At 42.2% G+C, this 25,063-nt stretch overlaps 1 protein-coding gene across 1 annotated transcript; it reads right to left on the bottom strand.

Annotated features, from left to right (window-relative positions):
- Positions 1-993: 993 nt before the first annotated feature.
- On the bottom strand, positions 994-23,169 carry CLRN2 (clarin 2). The gene is made up of 3 exons (XM_089677494.1): positions 22,627-23,169; positions 7,404-7,583; positions 994-1,528 (listed from the first exon to the last, which is right to left on the bottom strand). The coding sequence occupies exons 1-3, from the start codon at positions 22,877-22,879 to the stop codon at positions 1,263-1,265; spliced, it is 699 nt and encodes a 232-aa protein (XP_089533620.1). The 5' UTR covers positions 22,880-23,169; the 3' UTR covers positions 994-1,262.
- Positions 23,170-25,063: the final 1,894 nt, after the last annotated feature.

The raw sequence follows: 25,063 nt of genomic DNA, 5'->3' as shown, positions 1-25,063 counted from the left end.
CTCTGATCCATTATGCTCAATCTGCAGATCTGATCCATCCTGCGGGGATTGTTGCAGGGGTGACACCAAGTGTTACCACCCCGGGTGACACCAACCCTAGGGACGCCCCTGCCTAACACAAAAAATGATAAATGCACATTTTTTACCTGCAAAAAATGTGCATTTATTATTTTTTGTGGAAAGGTGACCTTATCCTTTAAAGCAAAACTCAAGAGAAATAGGTGGCATGACATTGCTTGCTAACAATGCAGGTTGCCTGGATGTCAGTAACTGATCCAGAACAAGCATTTATTAAATTAAGTCAGGCTCATCGGAGAACCTCTGATCTGCATATTTGTTACTGGTCACTGACTTAGAAAGCCATAGGATAAGCATGACAGGCAGGCAACCAGCAAGTTCAGAGGGGCGGGTCAGCAACTGACCCCAAAAACTCTCTAACAGGTTTCCTTCCAAATAACATGCCACAAAATGAAGACGTTTAACTCCAGCTATGGTTTATTTTGCAATGACAGCACTCCGGTCACTCTCACCCAAGGCCACCCCGCCAACATGTTTCACCCCAGCAAGGCTTAATCATGAGGGCATAGCTTTGGGTGGGAGTGAGCAGTGTTCTGTCATTGCAATAAACCTTGGCTGGAGTTGAACATCCTCGGTGTGCAGCCTATTATTTTGAAGGTGGACTACGTTGGATCAAATGCAGATTCTAGAGCCTTGGCATCCAGCTGACTGCATGGGAATTGAGAAGGATACAGGCTGTCTTGTTGGAGGTGAATGGGGTTGGGTTCATCTAACAGCTTTCCTTTGTTAAATTTTCAAATCAATGTTACCCAGTAATAATAAAGTCTCAGAAAGCAGGTTTTATCACATTTTGTATAATGTATTTTAGTGCAGGTTTATTATCATGCATTGTATTCTAGGGTATTATTTTTTTGTGATACAAAATAAAGAATAAACACACCATTGTTTTATCATACAATAAATCCAAAATTACTGTTAATTTTTAATAAAATTTAAATTTTATTTTTTAGGTGTATTTAAAGCACCCTTTGTTCTGTTGCATCTTTGAGTCCAATTTACTCAAAAATCAGCTTCATTGTCTCAAAGTGTTCTTTTATCTACAAGTTCCATGGGGTAAAATCTAATTGTAAGTTACCATATTCTGTATCTCTCTGAAGAGGGTAAAAAATGATAAGGTGCAAGTCTTGAAGTAATGAACCACCATCATGCCGGGAAGAAATCTGTTTGTATCTCCATGAATATCACTAATACATGATGTCCTCTGCAGTCACATTTGCCTCCTCGGTTTTAGTCTTCCGCTTGGGTAAGCGTATTGCGGTGGCCGCCATTAGCAACATATTGACAGCATGCATTGCTCCACTTGCAACGCAGACCCAAAAGGAGTCTTCATACTTCTCTTCCAGAATAACAATCCTAAAGACATTTTCACTGAAATTAGCTATCCGATCTGTCAGGTGGTGGAGCTGGACTGCAGCTATAAAGCTGGTCACCGCAAATACAATAAACAGACCTGGGAAGACATAATTTCCATTAATAAATAGGTTCATCTGGACACAAAAGATGTACTAACATATTATATTTTTAAAACCATGTTTGTGTTTCTTCTTCTTAATCTTGCTTTAATTCCAAAACCATGCTTACGAAAATTCTAGTTTTCTAGATGTATCTGGCTTTTAGATATCTTAATAATTACTGTGCCAGAATCAGAATGCAATAAATTAAAATTCTGATTTATTTGCTATTTTCTTGTTCTACAGTCACTGTTCAGGTATTCAGACATCCGTACATGCTCTGACTGTCTGAATACAATAGTCAGCAAGGGAGATTCTTCTCCATTCATGTTGCTTAGCCTGAAGACCAGAATTAAGTGATTTCTCTTGCTCAGCCCTTGGGGCTAAACTAGTGGAATCTAGCTGTGGATGGCCAGCCTAAATAGGAGTATGTTTATTTCTGGTACTTATATAGCGCCGTCAATTTACGCTGAGCTTTACATATATATTGTACATTGACATTATATAAATACTGTATTATAATAATGATAATAATAATCAGTCCCTAACCCTCAAGGGGCGCACAATCTAAGGTCCCTAACTTACATTCATACATACATATACTAGGGCCAATTTTGACAGGAGCCAATTCACCTATCAGCATGTCTTTGGTGTGTGGGAGGAAGAGGATGAAAGAAAGAGCGCACAAACCTTGTGCATTACCTCAATAAATAGTGACTATTTTATTTAATTTCGGAAATATACTCACAAAGGTGATGGTAAAACAGGCATAAGTAAGCCATAATCCACACAGGTTTACAGGTAAATCCAAAGGGGGGGGGGGATAAAACTAACGCGTTTCGAAGGGTGCTCCCTTCTTCATCAGAGCTGGGTTGAGCAGATAGAAACTTCAGTATGGCAGAGTTCCCATAGCAAGGAGACATTCAGCCACTGAGTGTCAGTATTACAGTGTTTAAACTAAACAGGCTGAACTGCTGTAATACTGACACTCAGTAGAGCACCCTTCGAAATGCGTTTTATCCCCCCCCTTTGGATTTACCTGTAACCCTATGTGGATTATAGTTTACTTATGCCTGTTTTACAGTCACCTTTGTGAGTATATTTCCTAAATTAAATAAAATTAGTCACTATTTATTGAGGTAATGCGCAAGGTTTGTGCGCTCTTTCTTTCATCCTCTTCTACAGTTTTATCAAGCTTCCCCAGCTTCATGATAGAGCTGCACAACCTCTGATCACCAGCGGATGAACACGCTGTTTGTTACTAATGCCCGTTTGATCTGAGTCTTTGAGCGCAGGAGGTAATGGATCTTTGGTGTGTGGGAGGAAACCAGAGTTCCTGGAGGAAACCCACACAGGCACAGGGAGAATATGCATGTTGGCCAAGGAACTAGCATTTTCAGAAGGAGAAGTTAGCAATTACAGTCCACAGGTGTATTCCAAGACACGCAAGCTTGGAGAGAGAATTAGCTCGAAAAGGAAAAAAATTAATTTGTATGAAAGAAGTAAAAGATTTAAAAAAAAACCCTTCTGTTTCTAGAGAATATACACAGAGGCCTATATAACATTTGTTCTGATGAAAACCAGGCATCTCTGTGAGTTGCATTTTTTTCCAGTGTGTAAAGCACTATTTCTAACACAGAAGTAACTACATTTTACTGTTTACTGTACATAAGTGGCAAACAGATATTCCAAGATGTGCAGAGTAATAAATGTATGAGGGTTCATTCACACCAGATACAGAGGGATTGTGTTTGGCCAGGTATTCCAGCTTCCAGATTGCCTTGTCTCCTATGTGCCGGTTCATACCACCTTGTTGTGGTAGTGTGCAGGCAGTGTGAGCTGAAAAGAAACACTGCATGCAGTACTTTTTTATAGCACATCGCAGTGAGAGGCAATCCACTGCCTTGCACTGTGCAGCACACAATGGAACTTGATGAAATGTCAGTGTGACATTTCAATAAAGTTTTTTTAACCACTTGCTGACCAGCCGCAATACATATACTGAAGCTGGATGGCATGTGCAGGGAAAATAATTTACATATATGTCATTCTGCCTGCTCCCAACCCCTGCAACTGCTGTGTCCACCAACAGATTGTGGATCCATGCGATTACATGATCACAGTTTCAACAAAGCTGTAATGAATGAATTCATTCATAACAACTGTGTTTCCTATGCGTTGATTGGCCCACAGCTATCACATGGTACCTGGGCCAATTACATGTACCATGTGATTAGCTGTAGCCAATCGTAGATAAGTAGTGATCACAGCTACCATGAATGTAACCCCTTCATGACAGTTGAAAACTTTGCTGTTACAATGATCTTCATTGTAACAGCAAAATGTAGAAAAAAAAATCATTGATCACCCCCCCCCCCAGAGTAGTACAGTATCCGAAAGTATGGAAAAAATAAAAGTTCAAAAATAATGGAAACAAATTTTTTTTTGTAAACATACTGTTACCAGTCAGTGTCCCTGGCCACATCAGCCACAAGATGATGCTGTACTGCGCTGGTGGCAATATGTTAAAAGAAATTGTGAAAAAAATTTTTTTTTACAATTTCTTCATTTTCAAAACAATTACAACTTAAAAAAACTCGCCATGCCTCTTACTAAATATCCTGGTCTACTTTAAAAAAGGGGTCATTTGGAGAATATTTGCAGTTTAGGGCCTCAAGAAATTAGATAGGCCGTCACTACATCAAAACTGATACATTTTCAAATATATATATATATAGATACCATAGTTTATAGATGCTATAACTTCAACACAAACCAATTAATATACACTTTTTTTTTTTTTTTTTACCAAAAACATGTAGCAGAATACATTTTGGCCTACATTTATAAAGAAATATGATTTTATTGGAAAATTTTTAAGACAAAAAGTAGAAAATATTGTGTGAAAAAAAAGGATTAAAATTTAATTTGCATACAGCATTGTAAATTGCTCTGGTCATGAAGGGGGAAAAACCTTCTGGAGCTCAAGTGGTTAAAAACGTGAACAATGTGATGTGCTGAGAACTGTAGCACTGACACCATGGGGAACCCAGAACACCACACCACACCACATACCAGTTGCTGTGTTGGCAGGAGGTAAGGCTGGAGACTATACAGGCTGCTATCTGGAGAAACTAATAGGATATTTGTAGAAACAGACAGTGCTGCATTTGTGAAGGAATTACATACAGTCATGTGAAAAGGTAACTTCTTTGACATAGTTGAATAGGCAAACATTAGACCTTTAGTCAAACAGTGCCTACAAATAAAAGATGATTTACTACATGTGAACAAATGACACATGACATGGTATATTCATTCTCATAACCTAAAATTAACAAAATGTAGATTTGTCAGCTGGAAAAAGTAAGTACTCCCCTACATTAACCATCACTACAAATCCATGAAATTTGAATTTGGCATTCCAGATTAGGTGCCCATAATTACCATCTTCTAGGGACTATGCAGATGGAATCTGTCTTAAAAATGCAGATATCTAGGGTCTCTATTGTTCTCTTTGCAGTCCTCATTCCATGAACACAAAAAGCCCTTTTAAGGATCTCAAAAAGAAGGTTGTGGATACCCATGAGTTTGGCAAGGGGTTTAAAAAGAATGCCAAATTATACCAATATGTATTTGAGTTGAGGAACTAGCACATATTATATAAATGGTGTCCCAGGTTCACCATCCTAAAAAAATCTACCAAACAGTGCAAAAGACTGATAAAGTGAGACTTTATGCCAGTCGGGAGCTCATTTATAAACTTGGGTTCACAAAGTCTGCTAAACACATACTCTCTTTTATCTCTTAAAAACAATACAACAATTAAAAATATCAACCTATAGCATGCTTGAAGATGTTGTGACAAAATGTATCGTAATATGGGATCATCTTAGCTCTCTCTGGTCTACTCATTTCATGGATGAGGCCACTTCTTCGGGAGCTTGGATGCTTTTATATCAAACTTGGCCATCAAAAAAAATAATTGTTCCACAGCTATTGTATACTGTAGGTATTGTCCTCCAACCAGGGTAAGCAATGTGCCACACAGCCCATAGCAAGGCCCTGCAAACTTCTCTATCCCAAATCAAAATGGTGTATCACATAGTCAAAAGTGTTGCTGATATTCCGAGCATATATGGGACAAACATTGGACCAGCAAGCAATTCTTGGATGTTGATGACCTTGAGTGGGACCTGTGCTTGCCCAAATTATTTGCTGGTCCTATATTATTATTATTTTGTCATAAATTCTTCAAGCATCTTTGATGTTTTTAATTGGTGAATTGTAAATGTTTTTTTTTTCAGAGATAAATATATTTTGATCATAATAAAAAACAATATGTTGTTAATGGAGTTTGTTAAGCCATGGCATAACTAAAGCCTCACATTATTAGTCTTTTGTGCTGTTTGTTATGCCAGTAATTACTTTCAGTTTGTAGATAATGAAACTAGAGGTTATTAAGGCCAACTCCAACTTGGCATACAAAGACAGGCAGAGTGCTGTGTAGCAGGCGGTATGTTTGCCATCACTATGCCCTCCCAACCCCACCTGTTACTGTTTGTTAAGGATGATATTGACTTCACAACAAACAGCCTCCAAACATCCAGTGACACTGATACAGGGCAGGGAGCCAAATGGGGAAGCTGAGACACTAGTTCACCATAAGGTTTGTGCTCTGCATGCAGGTGGTGGATTTCATGACAGGCTGTCTTTTGGCCAAGGCTCCATACATTGCCTGCTGTCAATCACAAGGGCAACAGACCTAATGGGAACCTGGTTTCTCTGTATCCCCATGGCTAAGCCCACCCAGCTTCAAAAAATTTCAGCTGCTATGCTGTCTCCGTCTACTATATTTCTCAGTTTACTATGCTTCAGTTATGAATGAAAACAGTAAGTGATCAGTACTCATCACTCACTGTTTTCATTCAGAAAAGGAAGGGGCGGTAAATGACACATTTATGGGCCCCCTTCCCCGTTGTCCATCCTGAAACATTATCCAGAGCAGTTGTAGGGAGAAGAGAGGAGGGGGAAAGGGAACCTGCAGCACTGCGGGGGTGCCGGACACTGGGAAGCACAAGGCAGAGAAAGCAGGAGGGCGATGGGGGGCCTAATTCACTAGAATTGATCATCTGCATTTCCTGCAGAAGGAGAATGCAGCCCATCGATTCTAGTAAATGTGCCCCTGCTGTTCAATTTGGTCTGAATAATGTGTCCGGGTTTCAGGCAGACTAAAAACCAGACACATGGTTCAAAAACCGGACTCTCTGGGCAAATCCCAGACAGGTGGTAACCCTACCATGGACCCGCACCACATGCATGTCAGACTGGGAGCAGTATCCGTGCATCCCAATTGACAGCAATGGGTCTGCATGCACGGGGATGCATAGAACACCTGTGCTTCCCTGTGTGGGTAAACACGGCCCTAACATGAGCTACAGATTCATATGTTCTGTGTGATGGAAGAACAACTCTCTTCAGAAACTGATTGGATCTGCATGTCTGACAATCCAATCATTTCATGGCTCTGGCTCACCCTTCAACAAAAATACAGTATTCCTCTGTAGGCAGTGGCTAGAGCTAGGAAGCGAGCTTGCAGGTACAGTTCTTTTCCAACTTTTGTTAAAAAATAACAATTGCACAATAAAATCCAACATGTCCAATCACTTTTTTTGGTTGGGATTGAAAGATTGTCGTCTCTTGTTGGTGGGCAGCATTTCCCACACTTACATAAATACATGTACAATATACAGTATGTACAGTATATTCAGTAAAGTCAAATCTTACCAAACCGTACTTCATGGTACGTGTCCTTATTGTGAATTATTAATCATCCAGATGTCACCTAGATATATGTTGTTTCCAGTTAATTACCTGCAATGAAGTTCCACAGACATATTCCAGCAGGACCTTTAATTGACCGATAAGGGACTTTCAGTGCGTTGTAAACACAGAACCCGAGACTGATCAGAGCAAAAGAAATGGCAGTGCACAGGAAGAGGATAATGAAGACATGAAGAGCGGTGTTCAGCTGTTTCACCAGATTCGGAAATACTGTAAAAAAATAACAAAACAGAAAATTATATTGTATCCTCTATTCCAGTACTCGTGACCATGAACATGCCATACAAATCACAAGACCACATAGCAAAGTTTTGATGGGGCCCTCTGGCATCTATCTCTGTGGTACCTTTGTGGTCTTTGTATTGGTGATTATATTGCATTCCTAATAGCAGCACCTCTCACCGCTGTTTTGTGACACCTCTGACAACAGATCTCTTTAACCTGGCATGCACTAAAAGACGACCCTTCTTTTACACTGGTGATTATCACAGGAATATCTCTTCTGCACATTGGTGGTCATTGAAATGTGCCTCTATTATATATTTTTGATCAGTGGAAAAGCTGCTGTTAGCAATGTTATACATTGGTAGCTAGTGCAAATATTCACATGGCATACATTGGTGGTCAGTACAAACACATGAAGAAATGGCCTGGCATTAGTTCTCAGTAAAAGGAAAAATTGTCCTTGCATCATTCAGCAGAAAAATCATACCTTGTGGTCATTGGTTAATAGTGGAAAATTGCCCAGTGTTGATTTTTAGTAGGAGAGAGAAATGCCCCCAGTAAGTGGTCAATAGTAGGAAAAATTGCCCTGACATTGGTGTCAGTAGGAGAAGGAAACATATAGGGGGCTTTCAAGTGCACTATGGGCTCTGGATGGGGTTGGGTGTCACTGCAAGTGGAAGGGGGTTCTGGAAGAGGTAGGGTACTTTGAAGCAAACTGGGGGGGGGATGCTTTGTGGAGGCACTGTTGGAGACAGAAGGGCTCTGCAGCAGGTGGGGCAGTACTGTGGGAAATTGTGAGTCATTTTGTGAGATCCGGAGCACTGTGAGAGCTTGGGGCACTTAGGAGGCCCGGGGAGAAGAATGTGGTAGGTTTAGGGACAACCAAAGCACTGTGAGAGGTTGAGGTCCACTATGGGAGCTAGGGGGTACTGTGAGAGGTTAGAGGAACTGCAACTAGCTGGAGGCTCTTGGGGGGACTAGGGGAAGCATGGTGGGAAGCTAGGGTGTCTAATTATAACTAGGGGCGGACTGACAACTCATGGGGCCCCCGGGCAATAGGGGATCATGGGGCCCCTGTGTCCTTGCCCAAACTCAAAAAAGCCTATGAAAAAGGTACCAGGGGCATCTCATGGGGCCCCCTACTGACCCCAGGCCCTTGGGCACTCTTCATGGTTCCAGGAAGTGTCTATGGCACTCTTTGTGATTCCAGGGAGTATCTACAGCATTCTTTATGATTCTAGAGAGTATCTACAGCATTCTTTATGATTCCAGGGAGTATCTACAGCATTCTTTATGAATCCAGGGAGTATCTACAGCATTCTTTATGATTCCAGGGAGTATCCCGCCAGGGATTGCAAGCCCACCATCCTGCCAGGGACCGCAAGCCCACCATCCCGCCAGTGACCGCAAGCCCACCATCCCGCCAGGAATCGTCAGCCACCATCCCGCCAGGGATTGCAAGCCCACCATCCCGCCAGGGATCGCAAACCCACCATCCCACCAGGGATCGCAAACCCACCATCTCGCCAGGGATCGCCAGCCACCATCCCACCAGGGATCACCAGACGCCGTGCTCTACATCAACTCCAGACGCCGTGCCATGCTTCATCTCCAGACGCCGTGCCCTGCACCATCCCCAGACGCCGTGCTCTACATCAACTCCAGACGCCGTGCCCTGCATCATCTCCAGACGCCATGCCCTGCATCATCCCCAGACGCCGTTCCCTCGATCATCCCCAGACACCGTGCCACAGCACCCCCAGACTGCAACTTGCCAGCTGCTGACCTAGCCACCCACCACTCTCACTCTCCTCCTACAGATGGACACAGATGAACTCTGCCACGACGTGACAGACTCTCTGCTTCATCATGCTCTGATATGAAACCTCTCACCTCCCCGATCTGACCAGCACTCCGCTCACCCTAACATGCCACCTGCACTCCTCCTCCTCGTATTCCTCTCCTCCATTCCCAAAATTGCCTCCCCCTACCCCCCTACTCCCCCAAAACAGCTCTACATTGCTCCTTCACTTCTTCCTTCTCCCCACTACGGCTCTCACCACCTCCTCCTAATACTCCATTCTCCCGCCGACCCACACGCCACCACTAACAGATCCATACGCTCCTGCACATCCCGATCCCATGCCACCTTCCTCACCCTTCTCCTAACCGCCGGTGACATCTCCCCGAACCCTGGCCCCTCACCTCCCCACTTTCCCTCTAGGCACCCTCCTGCTCCCGCCAGCCGCCGCAACCCCCTCAACCTCATACCCGTCCCCCTCCTCCCCGCATCCACCCCTCCTCTCTCGGTTGCACTCCTGAACTCCCGCTCGGTTTGCAACAAGCTCACCGCCATCCATGACCTGTCTCCCACTCCCTCAACCTCCTAGCGGTCACCGAAACCTGGATCCAAGCCACTGACTCCACCTCCCCTGCAGCACTCACCTATGGAGGCCTCGTCTGGACCCACTCACCCAGACCGAGTGGTCGCAGAGGCGGCGGGGTCGGCATGCTCCTGTCACCGCTGAGCACCTTCCAGGTCCTCCCTAACCCCCCCTCCCTATCCTTCTCCTCCTTCGAGGCCCACTGCATCCAGCTCTTCTCTCCCACCCCCCTGAGGATTGCAGTAATCTATCGGCCTCCTGGATCCATATCCCTCTTCCTGGACGACTTTGCCGCCTGGCTTCCCTTCTTCTTCTCCTCTGAGCTACCGACCATCATCCTCGGGGATTTTAACATCCCCATCAACGTCAACAACCCAGCTACTTCCCAACTCCTCCTAACCTCCTCTTTCGCACTCACACAGTGCACACAGTCCTCCACCCACATCGATGGGAACACCCTGGGCCTTGTTTTCTCCCACCTCTGCACCCTCCACAACTTCACTAACACCCCCTTCCCCCTCTCTGACCACCACCTCCTCACGTTTTATATCTCCCCCTCCTCTAACTCCCCCCCCAAAGTGTCAAACCATCACCAGCCGTAACCTCCGCAACCTGAACCCGGCCCATCTCCACCCGGCAGCTGACCGTCTGTACGACAGTATACTTCCACTGTCATGCCCTGACCTGGCCACTACTGCATACAACGACTCACTGTCGGCTGCCCTCGACTCCCTGGCACCCCTAACCACATGTAACATCAGACCCTGACCGCTTCAACCCTGGCTGAATGACCATACAAAATGTCTCAAACGACACGGTTGCGCGCTGGAGCGATTATGGCGCAAAACCAGATCCCCTCGAGCGTTCTCCCTCTACAAATCTGCCTTCCTCACCTACACCACCTCCCTCCACACCGCCAAACAAGCCTATTTCATAACCCTCATCAACACCCTCTCCACCTGTCCTCGCCGGCTGTTCTCCAATTTCAAATCCCTGCTCTCTCCCCCCCACCTCCACTCAGCACCTCACTCACCGCCCGCGAGATTGCCACTCATTTCCAAAACAAGATTGACGCAATCTGTAAGGACATTGTCAATTCACAATCCACCTCTCCACCTAGCCTCCCTCCCTCCATCACCCCCTCTACTCTCCCCTCCTCTAACCTCACAGCCGCACTGCCCCCCACCATACCTAACGCCCCGCACACTACCACCTCCCCAACGCTCCGCTCCCTCAGCCCTGCTACCACTGAGGAGGTCACTAAGGTCTTCACTGAAGCCCGCCTCACCACTTGCCCCCTGGACCCTATCCCCTCACAACTCCTCCAGTCACCCCCCTCCTCCATCATTCACTCCTTCACCCACATCTTCAATCTCTCCCTCTCTACTGGCGCATTCCCCTCCCCCCTAAAGCACGCACACATCACCCCCATACTCAAAAAACCCTCCCTTGACCCCACTGACCTAAACAACCTTAGACCCATCTCCCTGCTGCCATTCACTTCCAAGCTCCTTGAGCGCTTAGCCTACAATCGCCTAAGCGCCCACCTCACTGATAACAACCTCCTCGATCCACTACAGTCTGGCTTCCGTCCCCTACACTCCACCGAAACTGCCCTACTTAAAATCACTAACGACCTGCTAACCGCCAAAGCTAATGGCCACTACTCAGTCCTCCTGAGCAGGGCCCTCGATCCCCTCGTGTATTGTATTGTACTGTATTGTCTCATGTTCTGTCCCCCTCGCTAATGTACAGCGCTGAGCACACCCTTCGGCGCTATATAAATACTGTATAATAATAATAATCGACAGCATTCTTTATGATTCCAGGGAGTATCTACAGCATTCTTTATGATTCCAGGGAGTATCTACAGCATTCTTTATGATTCCAGGGAGTATCTACAACACTATTTATGATTTCAGAAAGTATTTACAACAATATTCATGATTCCAGGGAGTATCTACAGCATTCTTTATGATTCCAGGGAGTATCTACAATGCTGTTTATGATTTCAGAAAGTATCTACAACAATATTCATGATTCCAGGGAGTATCTACAACACTCTTCATAAATTCCAGAAAGCACCTAGAACACTCTTTATGAATTCTAGGAACTAAGTACAACACTCTTCATGAATTCCAGGGACTATTCTACTGTATTTGGAAAATCATGTAGTCTATTTCTAAATGATTGTATCGATACTATTTAGGTAATAACACATTTGGCATTTTTGCCATATCATTGTTTATACAATTTTAAATCTGATCCAAAGAGGTTTTTTATATCAGTAAAAACCATCCCCAAGTACCATTTTATTTCTCTATAACCTAATTTTGGAAACACAGTTATATGTTTGATGGAGGAAATTACATTGTATGGTACTTTTAGTGTCTTTTTCACTACTTGTGTTCTCTGGCCTGGAAAACCTGTCAGCAAAGAACTCATTTCTAAATAAGGACAGCAGGAAAGGGAACAAAAGAGAAGAAAGGCAGCAAAGAGACAAAAATTGGGGGTAAGAAACAGATTCAAACAATTTTATTATTTTGTGCTACCATTTCTATAACATTTTTGTCTAGGTGCCCAGGGTGCATCAGGTCTTTTAAAGAACCAACAATACCTTTCCTCAGAGAGATCTCATAGCTGGATTTCCCAGGCCTACATATCTGCTGCAGTGATTACAAGCAGGTCTCACTGCCCCTATTGGATTTCAAACTTGTGTTACATTTTGGAGAACGCGACTTGTAATGTGGAAGCACTCTTGCAGGAAGAGAAATGAGTTTCCAAAGTGGGAAAAAACAGGGCCTAGGGTGAAGAGGTCCTGATACTGGAGTTCCCAAGTGATAGAAATAGCCAGAAGTTGATGAAACCCATCAGAAATAAGCAGCTATAAATGGATCAAAATTGGCTCGCTTTGCATGGACTGGCTAAATTTTGATCCATGCATGGCTGCTTCTGCTCAACAGAAGTCGATCTAAAAATCCACTTCTGTTTAATGAGCTTGTTGGAAAATTGCAGCTGCTAATCAGTATATCTTGACAGTGGAGAGTACCCGCTGTCAGAATACAATATCTCAGCGAGGAGAATTCCTCTATCCACCTTGATTGGAGTGGAAGGAGGAATCCGTTAATTTTTGTTGTTCTTTCTCTGAAAAGTCTAGGGCCAGTGTAATGATTCAAACATGGGCCCAGTTTGAAAAACACCTAGTAATTTTTGTAACAAAGAAAATATTGAATCCAGGTTGCTTGCATTGTGTGCACATAAAATCCCCAAAAAATAAAATAAAATTTGGATTTTGATTGTTAATTAAGTGATTTCTATGTAAGAACACATTGTGAGTACACTATAAATATTTTTACAGAGGACCGTAGACCTTAAATTGTAAAGGTTTTTTAACCACCTCTCATCCGGCCTATAGACAAATGACGGGCAAGTGCTAGCACTGTTGTTCCGGGTGGATATGATATCATTCCAGTCATGGGCCACACTGCAGCTGTGTATACCAAACAAATCACTGTAGCGGGCCAGGTCCGATACCATGCGATTGCTGTGACCAATCATAGCGATCGTATGACAGTTAAACACAGTGAATGACTTTCATTCATAGCCAATCCTTGTGCACTATTGTGATGATCTTTGTGAATGGTCACAGTGATCATGTGGTACAGACCAGTCCAATCCCAGCACATTAGTACCATGTGATGCTGTACCCATCACAGCTATCACAATAGTACACACTGCCAATGAATGGATGTCATATATATAGGGCAGCACAGTGGCTAATGCAGGCCATAGACGGGGAGAAAAACGGCCGATTTTTCTTTTAAAAAATGAAAAATCGGTCGTTCAAGCGGCCGACGTTACCAGCAATGGTAAAAAAAATTGTCAGATTTTCATCCCGTCTACAGCCGGCAAAAAGTGTCCCTGCAGAGAGCTCTGCTATTTCTTTGACAGTTCTTTGACATTTATAGCGGTTGCAACAATGTATCTATTTGTTTCCATTTAGGATACAGATGTTTTTATTCGGAAACAAATAGATACATTGTTGCAACCGCTGTAAATGTCAAGGAACTGTCAAAGAACTGTCAAAGAAATAGCGGAGCTTTCTGCAGGGACACTTTTTGCTGGACTGGAATTCCTCTTATTTTTCATCCTACTTCTTCTTCTTCTTCTTCATCATCATCCTCTTCTTCTTCTTCTTCTTCATCATCCTCTTCTTCTTCATCATCATCATCCTCTTCTTCTTCATCATCATCCCCTTCTTCTTCTTCATCATCCTCTTCTTCTTCTATATCATCATCATCATCATCCTCTTCTTCTTCTTCATCATCATCCTCTTCTTCTTCATCATCATCATCATCCTCTTCTTCTTCATCATCATCATCATCCTCTTCTTCTTCATCATCATCATCCTCTTCTTCTTCATCATCATCATCATCCTCTTCTTCTTCATCATCATCCTCTTCTTCTTCTTCTTCTTCTTCTTCTTCATCATCCTCTTCTTCTTCTTCATCATCATCCTCTTCTTCTTCTTCATCATCATCATCATCATCCTCTTCTTCTTCTTCATCATCATCACCCTCTTCTTCTTCATCATCATCATCCTCTTCTTCTTCTTCATCATCATCCTCTTCTTCTTCTTCTTCATCATCATCATCCTCTTCTTCTTCATCATAATCATCCTCTTCTTCTAATTCTCCTTCTTCATCATCATCCTCTTCTTCTTCATCATCATCCTCTTCTTCTTCTTCTTCTTCTTCATCATCCTCTTCTTCTTCTTCATCATCATCATCATCATCCTCTTCTTCTTCTTCATCATAATCATCCTCTTCTTCTAATTCTTCTTCATCATCATCATCATCCTCTTCTTCTTCATCATCATCATCATCCTCTTCTTCTTCTTCTTCATCATCCTCTTCTTCTTCTTCTTCTTCATCATCCTCTTCTTCATCATCATCATCATCATCCTCTTCTTCTCCTTCTCCACTTCTTCTTCATCACCATCATCATCATCCTCTTCTTCATCATCATCCTCATCTTCTTCTTCTTCATCATCATCATCCTCTTCTTCTTCATCATCATCCTCTTCTTCTTCTTCATCATCCTCTTCTTCTTCTTCTTCATCATCCTCTTCTTCTTCATCCTCTTCTTTATCTTCTTCTTCCTCTTCTTCTTTTACTTCTTTTTGTCTTCCTCTTGTAGGTCACTGCTCATGCGCAGATTTTTTATCAGTAAAAAATCGGCCGATTTGCCCATCATTGCCGCGAAAATTGGCCGATCGGCAAAATCGGTCAATTTTTTTTCCAACTTTACCGATAAAAAAAATGTGCCAAAATACCGAAAAACGGACGAACAAATAGCCCACTAACGATCCGAAAATCGGCCGATTTTATTTTCGGCCGAAAAATCGGCCGATTTTCGACCCATCTATGGCCTGCATAAATGGTTACCACTTCTGCCTGGCAGTACTAGGGTCATTAGTTCAAATCCCAGCCACGGCACCTCCTGCCTGGAGTTTGTATGTTCTCCCTGTGCCTGCGTGGGTTTCCTCCGGGTACTCCGGTTTCCTCCAAAGACATGCTGGTAGGTTAATTGGCTCCTGTCTAAATTGGTCCTTGTATATGAATGTGAGTTAGGGACCTTAGAGTGTACACCCCTTGAGGGTTGGGGACTGATGTGAATGTACAATATATATGTAAAGCACTGTGTAAATTGACGGCGCTATCTAAGTACCTGAAATAAATAATAAAAAATGGTTGCTTATAACAGTGATTGTTACTGTTATAAGCAGTCATAGTGTTAAACAAATCTTGATCACCCCCCCCCCGGAGTAGTACAGTATCACTATGGTAACACTGCACTGCTCTAGTCACAGTATGTAAAAAAGACAAAAATTATTTTTCTTTACATACTGTCACAAGTCAGCATCACCAATCACTGCCATACCAGTCATAGGATGATGCTGTACTGCTCTTTGGAAGGTAGAAAGAAAAAAGAAAAAAAAATTATTTAATTTCTTCACTTTCCAAAAAAGTGACCAAAAAATTACTATTTCAAAAAACTCACTATACTTTTCACTAAATACCTCAGACCGTCTGCTTTCCAAAAAGGGGTCATTTGGGGGGTATTTGTACTGTTTTGGCGTTTTAGGGCCTCAACAATTGAGACAGTCAGTAAATCTGAACTGATACATTTTCAAATATATATCCCATAGTTTTTAGACTCTATAAAACTTCCCTACAGGCTAAATATTATACACTGATTTGGGTTATTTTTGCCACAGAAATGTAGCAGAATACATTTTGGCCTACATTTATGAAGAAAGATTATTTATTTGCAAAATGTAATAAGAGAAATGAAGAAAAATGTGGGTTTTCTTTTAAAATTATCACAAGTGTAATAAAAGCGCCACACCCTTAATATTTTAAAGCAGCAATTCCACCTCAAAGAAACCAAATACATTTCTTAGTGTTATAACTTAAATAAAGGAATGCGCTAAAACCACAAACTATTCCTAATTTAGTGTAGAAACATTAGTGCAAAAGATATATATATCTATTCTCAATTAATATAAAAAAATATCAAAATTATGTGCAAAACTATTTTTTAGTGCATAAGTAATTTAAATAATTACATTTGTGAATATAAAAATTGTCCAATTTTGAATTTCTTCAAATGTCCAAACAAATCCTTTTCAAATTCAGGTGCTCTCAAAGAAATTGTGCCAAAATCCACCACCAAAGTAAAGTTGGGTAACTCACCAGAGCTCCATGCTGATCAATCTTTAGATCAGCAAAAAACGCTTTTTGCTCTGGGAGCAGATGCAATGAATCAACTTCTCAGGTGTGATGATCAATAGCTACATAATCATCCGTAAGGTAGGTATCCACCACTCAATATAACGGTTCCAGGAGGACAATTTTTATATTCACAAATTTAATTATTTAAATTACTTCTGCACTAAAAAATAGTTTTGCACATAATTTTGATATTTTTTGATATTAATTGAGAATATATATATATATATCTTTTGCACTAATGTTTCTACACTAAATTAGGAATAGTTTGTGGTTTTAGCGCATTCCTTTATTTAAGTTTCTTTTAAAATTATTAGTATTTTTTGTTTATATACCAAAAAAAAAATGAAAAAGCCCAATGGTGATTAACTGATTCCCACTTGGTCTATTGTACAATAACGGCACTGCGGGACCTCTCTCGTTCTGGGAAGACATCATATGACATTGTCCCCATTTTGAGTGCACAGTGTGGCCATCGGTGGTGAGCTGTATCCCTCAGCATATCAGTGCCCATCAGTTCAGCCTATCAGTTCCACCTATCAGTGCCCATCAGTATAGCCTTATCACTGCAGCCTCATCAGTGCTTCTTCATCAGTGCTCATCAGTGCTGCCTCATCAGTGCAGTGTCATCAGTGCACATCAGTGAAGAAGAAAAATTACTTATTTGCAAAATATTATAACAGAAATGAAGACATTTTCAGTCTTTTTCCATTTGTTTAGTATAAATAAAAAAGCTTAAAGTAGATCTCCACCCAAAAGGGAAAGTTCCACTTAAAGTACTGGTCACCTTCTCCCCATGAGGAACTGGCACCTTTGGGGAGCGTGGGGGAATGGGTACCTACTCCCACTTCTGCTGTGATCGCCTAGGTGATCAGAAGTGAAGGTTGTCCTCCCCCTCTCCCTCCCCAAAGTCTCCTGGGACACATGACAGGTCCTAGAAGACTACAGGACCATTCATAAGGTGCATCGCTACTTGCGCATGCGCAGTGAGCACTCTGCTGTGAAGCCACAAGCTGTCACAGCCGGGTGCCCACACTTAAGCTGCCAGTGCCAGGGAGCGAGGACGGCCGATGAAACTGACTGCAGTGAGTACAGTGTTGGATTGTGGGACAGGTAATTGGCTGTTTTTTAAAAGTCAGCAGCTACAGTTTTTGTAGCTGCTAACTTTCATTTTTTGTAGTTTTGACTGGAGCTCTGTTTGAAATACAACCAAAAGAAAGCTCTATCTGTCTCAAAAAATTCTAAAAATTTAGTTTGGGTACAGTGTTGCATGACTGCGCAATTGACATTCAAAGTGTGACAGCGCTGAAAGCTGAAAATTGGCCTGCACAGGAAGGGGGTGAAAGCGGCCAGTATTGAAGTGGTTAAACACCAAAAAAGAAAGCTCTGTCTAAAAAAAGATACAAATTTCATTTGGGTACAGTGTTGCATGCCTGAATAATTGTCATTCAAAGTATGACAGCACTGAAATCTGAAAATTGGCCTGTGCAGGAAGGGGGTGAGTGTCCAGTACTGAAGTGATTAAATATTTGTGCAAATGTTTGTCATTTTGTTTTATTTTTGTAAGTGCAGCTTACTATGGCTTTGCTGTCCACTATCCTGATTTTAGAATAGAGAAGTGCTTTCTGTATGATCATCAATCAGGAAGTGAATCCCATATCCAACAAAATTTTTTCTAAAGTTTTGAATAGAGTAGGAGTAAGGAAGGTTCAACGCTTGTGTGAAATGGATTGACAGGGTGACTTCCCATAAGGAGCAATCTTTAAAGTGTTTACAATAATATTAAAACAATTCTAACAGCAGATCTAACCCTTCCACTCTCTACAGTGCCTTGAGAAAGTATACCCCCTTGAAATTTTCCACATTTTGTCATATTACAACCAAAAACGTAAATTTATTTTATTGGGATTTTATCTAATAGACCAACACAAAGTGGCAAATAATTTGTATTCATCCCCCCCGAGTCAATACTTTGTAGAACCACCTTTCCCTGCAATTACAGCTGCAAATCTTTTTGGGGATGTCTCTACCAGCTTTGCACATCTAGAGAGTAAAATATTTGCCCATTCTTCTTTGCAAAATAGCTCAAACTCTGTCAGATTGGATGGAGAGCATCTGTGAACAGCAATTTTCAAGTCTTGCCACAGATTCTCAATTGGATTTAGGTCTAGACTTTGACTGGGCCATTCTAACACATGAATATGCTTTGATCTAAATCATTCCATTGTAGCTCTGGCTGTATGTTTAGGGTCATTGTCCTGCTGGAAGGTGAACCTCTGCCCCAGTCTCAAGTCTTTTGCAGACTCTAACAGGTTTTCTTTCTAAGATTGCCCTGTATTTGGCTCCATCTATCTTCACAGCAACTCTGACCAGCTTCCCTGTCCCTGCTGAAGAAAAGCATCCCCACAACATGATGCTGACACCACGTTTCACAGTGGGGATGGTGTGTTCAGGGTGATGTGCAGCGTTAGTTTTCTGCCACACATAGCGTTTTGCTTTTAGGCCAAAAAGTTCAATTTTGGTCTCATCTGACCAGAGCACCTTCTTCCAAATGTTTATTGTGTCCCCAACATGGCTTCTCACAAACTACAAATGGGACTTCTTATAGTTTTCTTTCAACAATGGCTTTCTTCTTGCCACTCTTCTATAAAGGCCAGATTTGTGGAGTGCACAACTAATAGTTGTCCTGTGGACAGATTCTCCCACCTGAGCTGTGGATCTCTGCAGCTCCTGCAGAGTTACCATGGGCCTCTTGGCTGCTTCTCTGGATAATGCTCTCCTTGCCCGGCCTGTTAGTTTAGGTGGACGGCCATGTCTTGGTAGGTTTGCAGTTGTGCCATACTCTTTCCATTTTCGGATGATGGATTGAACAGTGCTCCATGAGATGTTCAAAGCTTGAAATATTTTTCTATACCTAACTCCGCTTTAAATGTATCCACAACTTTATCCCAGACCTGTTGGGTGTGTTCCTTGGCCTTCATGATGCTGTTTGTTCACTAGTGTTCTCTAACAAACCTCACAGAACAGCTGTATTTATACTGAGATTAAATTACACACAGATGGACTCTATTTACTAATTAGGAGACTTCTGAAGGCAATTGGTTCCACTAGATTTTAGTTAGGGGTGTCAGAGTAAAGGGGGGCTGAATACAAATGCACGCCACACTTTTCAGATATTTGTAAAAAATTTTGAAAACCATTTATAATTTTTCTTCCACTTTACAATTATGTGCCACTTTGTGTTGGTCTATCACATGAAATCCCAATAAATTACATGTACGTTTTTGGTTGTAACATGACAAAATGCAGAAAATTTCAAGGGGTATGAATACTTTTTCAAGGCACTGTATATTTGCTTGAATTGGACTTTAACTTTCTTCTACTGTACATCTATAAATGTTATTTATTAATCACCCAAAGATTATAAATAAATCCTATCCAATACATAACATAATCCAGTTTTGCTGGACATTTAATAAAAGGGCATTCAAATTCAATATACTGTATCTGTCTAATTCTTAAAGCTGGCCATCCACTGGCCAACAAGAACTGGCTGAATTCCAGTGTGTGCCTGTCCCTGCTTGACAGAAGTTGATCGACGTCTGTCAAAGGGACATGCTGAAAACTGTTCCTTGGTCTGCGGTTGCAGTCAATCAGCTGCAGCTGATGACAAATAAATTCTGAAACTTCAAGTCGCGCTGGCAGAATACAATGTTCCAGCAATGGAATTCCTCCACTGCTTTTGTGTGGACAGGGGAATGTGTTTTTTTTTCAACCTAAAATAAAAACTGTCTATGACCAGCTCAAAGTATATCTGAAGCACTTTTTTTAATAATTTTGTATAGAATTGTAAATGTTTAAAGCGCTTGTCAGCTTTTTCTTTGCCTTCAATTCTTTAAAGCAGAACTCCATGTTAAAATTTTTCTCGCACTTCTTTTCACCACGCTCCTCCACATCCAGGAGTGGAATGTTCCTGCCATCCTCACGTCCTGAGCTAGTATATGGGCGTGATGACGTCAGGAACAGTCCATTGATAATACCACTAGCGTGCAGGGAGGCAGAAGTGCCAGGGACTGGTCCTGTGCTGGGAAGATCGGTGGATTAGGTAAATATCTCCCCTAGGCAAAAACATGCAGATAACCAATGCAGTGCAGGCACAGCCCCACTGCATGGGGAAAAAAATCCTAGAATTCTTCTATAAGATGCTCCTCCAAGTATATCAAAAGTCCCGATTTTTATTATTCTGAATAGATTAGAGGAAGGTAAGCAGCTGTCAGTTTTTTTCCTTGCCATCTTTGTCTCATCAATTCCCGACCTGTAGACCCAAAGGAAGTGAGAGGATATCTTTCCAATGTTAGGGAAATCCCCTCTTAGACAGTTGTCACAAGAACAAATGTCCCCTTCTTATTCTTGTTCTGGTGGCCACTCGACATCCTCCTACATAGGTTGTATCTGTTTATCTGCAGTCTTCTCTTCTCTACATCTGTCCGAAGTGCTGAATTTAAAGCTTGTCTGAGAGTTCAGAAAAAAGGAGACGGAGAGCTAAAATCACACACTACAGAGATCAATTAGAAGAGCTCTGAGTGGTAATTGGAGGGAAGCAACACCCCTCCCTTCCGCACAGCTCACAAGAACAGAGCTGTGGCTGTCAATGTGCTGGAGCTCCCTCCCCTGTCACCATTTTTCTCTAGGTGTCAGGAAAATTATTCAGAGGTGACTCATGCTGATAGCAGAGAAATGAAGCAGCAAGCAGCAGACAGAAATGACACCTAGTGCAGCCAGCAACAGTGGACTGAACTCCCACCTACACTGAACATCAATGCAAGGGTGCAATTTTCCAATAACCACCAATGAAAAGGGTAACTTCTATACTGATCACTAGTCTTAGATCAGGGGTGTCAAACTGGCAGCCCTCTAGCTGTTGTGAAACTACAAGTTCCATCATGCCTCTACCTTTGGGAGTCATGCTTGTAACTGTCAGTCATGCAATACCTCATGGGACTTGTAGTTTGGCGACAGCTGGAGGCAGGGGCGGACTGACCATTTGGAAACTCGGGCACTGCCTGAGGGCCCAGGTCAGTAGGGGGCCCCATGAGATGCCCCTGGTACCTTTTTCATAGGCTTTTTTGAGTTTGGGCAAGGACACAGGGGCCCCATGATCCCCTATTGACCGGGGGCCCCATGAGTTGTCAGTCCGCCCCTGGCTGGAGGACCACCACCAGTTTGACACCTGTGTCTTAGATAATACCACAACTTTTACTGTCTTTTTTTTTGCAGCTATTTTTCATTTCAAGAATATTAGTGAAAATTATTTTGGAGTTGGTTGGACACTTAACTGTCCTGAGCGTTAAATATGTGAGGTACCCCACATTTCTTATTTATTAAAACATTTCTTCAACTTATTCATCATGGTAAAGTACCATGAACCGTGGATAGAAGCCTTTTTAGCAAATACATGAAAATGAATTCAAGGGCTCCTCGGAAGTAGAAAGGTTGAGGCTGGTCTTGAAGAAATGCACAGTTTTGATGCTTTTTTCACTGACTCTGCAGCAGAGTACTGCCCTGATACTGAGCTGGTATTCTCAATATTACACGGTCCTTCGACACTACAGACTGAATGTTGTATTACATGGTAACACTAATCCTGGAACTCACAGACTGTGCAGGAATATGTTGCTGCGTCTTACCAGTGACCTGCATTTCCTATTTCTCTTGTATGTAGGAACTTTTTCCCTGTAAGATGAAGTCTGAATGCTATGGCCTTAAAAAAATGGAATGCAGTATTTGTATTAGCTGTATCTACTTGTTTAATCATTTTTACAAGGATTTAAGAATGTATTATAAAATTACCTTTAAATGTAAACGTTCGTTTTCCCAGTCCACACCGCCGTACTTTACCACCTTCGAAGAGCCCGTAGTAGATGTCCCCAATAAACTTCACTAGCTCTGGATCTGTAGCATTGACCAGGTCTACTCCGGTCTGACACAGAATCTTTCCAGTCATCCATTTCTGAGTCGCCATGGAAACAATGATCAGCACAAAAGATGCAAAACTACAAGCTGCGGACAAGGAGAATATGATTTTCTTGAAGCACCCGGGCATCCTAGAACTGTGGAGAAATCATCCTTGGCACCGCCATGCAGCAACAATACCACTTGTTACCAGCCATGTATATTCCCATCTGCACACCCATGTGATGTCCCATTTTCTGGCACAATTTTCCGGGCTTCAGTATGAGGATTGGGGTTGATATGCAGCACTTTCTGTGACACAGACTGCATGCAAAAGGGCATCTTGCAATGAAGATCTTCAGGTGAGAGACACGCAGGTGTAGGCTGAATCCTAGAGGCAGTAACCCTATCTCCAGGGCTCTGCTAGTGTTTCATAGAACTCTTTCATTGTCTTCTCTTTAAATACTCAGGTGACAGCCGCCTTATACAAGCACCAGACTTTCATAGGCTACATGTTTACTTCACTAGGCAAAATACTATTTGGTACAGGCAGAGCATAGTAGTTTTGGTTCTTTTTTTATATATATATATATTTTAATTATTAAATTTTATGTGTTTTTCCCCAAGGGTGGTTTGGCCCTCCACAAATATCATGCTGATATCTAATACCACGCTACCTGGGAAATTCCATTGTGGGTTGGGTTAGAATCTTATGACCAGTTTACTATTCATATTATTCTGTGGCTCAAAAATACCAAGAAGGCTACAGTATCCAACCCTGTCACTCTTTATCCTTTGTGCCTGTGGGATTGCATGAAACAGTCTTAATTGCGCTCCCAGCACCACCCACTACTACTACTATTATTTATTTGCCACCCATCTTTCTACCTGGTCAAAGTCACCCTGGACTCTATTGTGGTCTGGTCAACTCTGGGCTTCAAAGGCCTCTATTGCCTAGCAGGCCCCAACATTTATGAGTCTGCTACTCCAACAAGGTCTTCTATGGACCGAATATCTATAGATTTCCACTTGGCAGGCCTCATTTCTCATTTGTACTCCATGTGTTAACCACTCTACTGTATATCTTCACTCCATGCACAAGTGGACCTCTGACCTCAATGTCACAATAGAACGCAAGGAGTGGACCGACATCTGACAGGCTACTAAATCTTACTCACAGACAGAGCAGCCCTGGAAACCTTGTTTAAAATGCTCTCCCAATGGTATCTAGTACCAGTTCATAAAGCAAAGTAAATCTGTACCCAATTCTTCCTCGGCCTGTTTTTGAGACCGTGCAGAGGTGGGCACATATTTCCATATTTGGTGGTTGTGTCCATTATTGAAGACTTATTGGGGTTGATTTACTAAAGGCAATTAGACTGTGCACTTTCCAAAGTGCAATTGCACTCTGCAAGAGCAGTTGCTCCAGAGCTTAGTAAATGAGCAGAAGCTCTGCTGACTTCCATCATCCAATCACATGCAAGCAAAAATACTGTTTTTTTTAAATTTTCCCTGCATGTAATTGGGTATTCTTTGTAAAGTGAAGCTGTACCTCATCTACTAATCTCTGGAGCAACAGCACTTGCAGAGTGCAACTGCACTTTGTAAAGTGCAAGGTCTATTTTCCTTTAGTAAATCAACCCTATTGGGCGGAAGTAATTGGGATGATATCAATACTATTTGGTAATGCCCTTTCTCCTGATCCAACAATAGCTCTTCTCAACAAAGACACAGCAGAGATCCCAAAAACGGAATTTAAATAACGTTTTCCAGATTACCACTGCTGCTAAACAAGCAAGTCCAAAGGTCCGAAAACTTTGTCATATACCATAGAAAAACATCTCAATATAAACAAAAATACATAAAAAAAAAAAATACCAAACGGTACCCAAAATTACTTGTTTCAACCATTTACATTTTAATTGGGCAGCACAGTGGCTATATGGTTAGCACTTCCACCTGGCAGCACTAGGGTGATTAGTTCAAATCCCAACCATGGCACCTCCGGCCTGGAGTTTGCATGTTCTCCCTGTGCCTGCATGGGTTTCCTCCGGGTACTCCAGTTTCCTCCCACACTCCAAAGACATGCTGGTAGGTTAATTGAATCCTGTCTAAATTGGCCCTATTATGTGTATGTATGAGTGTAAGAGACCTTACATTGTACACCCCTTGAGGGTTAAGGACTGATATGAATGTAGTATATATATATGTAAAGTGCTGCATAAATTGATGGCACTATATAAGTACCTGTAATGAATACATAATCTATCCCATCCCTATAATCAAAACAAGAAAAATAGGGAGTAAAAAAAGCCCACAGGATATATTACTTCAG

The sequence above is a fragment of the Staurois parvus genome, unplaced genomic scaffold (assembly GCF_062004578.1).
Source record: "Staurois parvus isolate SC_StPar_1 unplaced genomic scaffold, SC_StPar_1.0 ptg000186l, whole genome shotgun sequence".
Taxonomy (NCBI): domain Eukaryota; kingdom Metazoa; phylum Chordata; class Amphibia; order Anura; family Ranidae; genus Staurois; species Staurois parvus.
The sequence above is the reverse complement of the archived record's forward strand: the minus strand, read 5'-3'. Positions and strand labels throughout refer to the sequence as shown.

Coding starts and splice junctions, on each gene's coding strand:
- CLRN2 (XM_089677494.1), bottom strand. CDS start 22,879: ATGCCCGGGTGCTTCAAGAAAATCATATTCTCCTTGTCCGCAGCTTGT. Junction 7,584..22,626: donor ACGAACGTTTACATTTAAAG/GTAATTTTATAA, acceptor ATTTTTTTACAG/TATTTCCGAATCTGGTGAAA. Junction 1,529..7,403: donor TCTGTGGAACTTCATTGCAG/GTAATTAACTGG, acceptor ATGTCTTCCCAG/GTCTGTTTATTGTATTTGCG.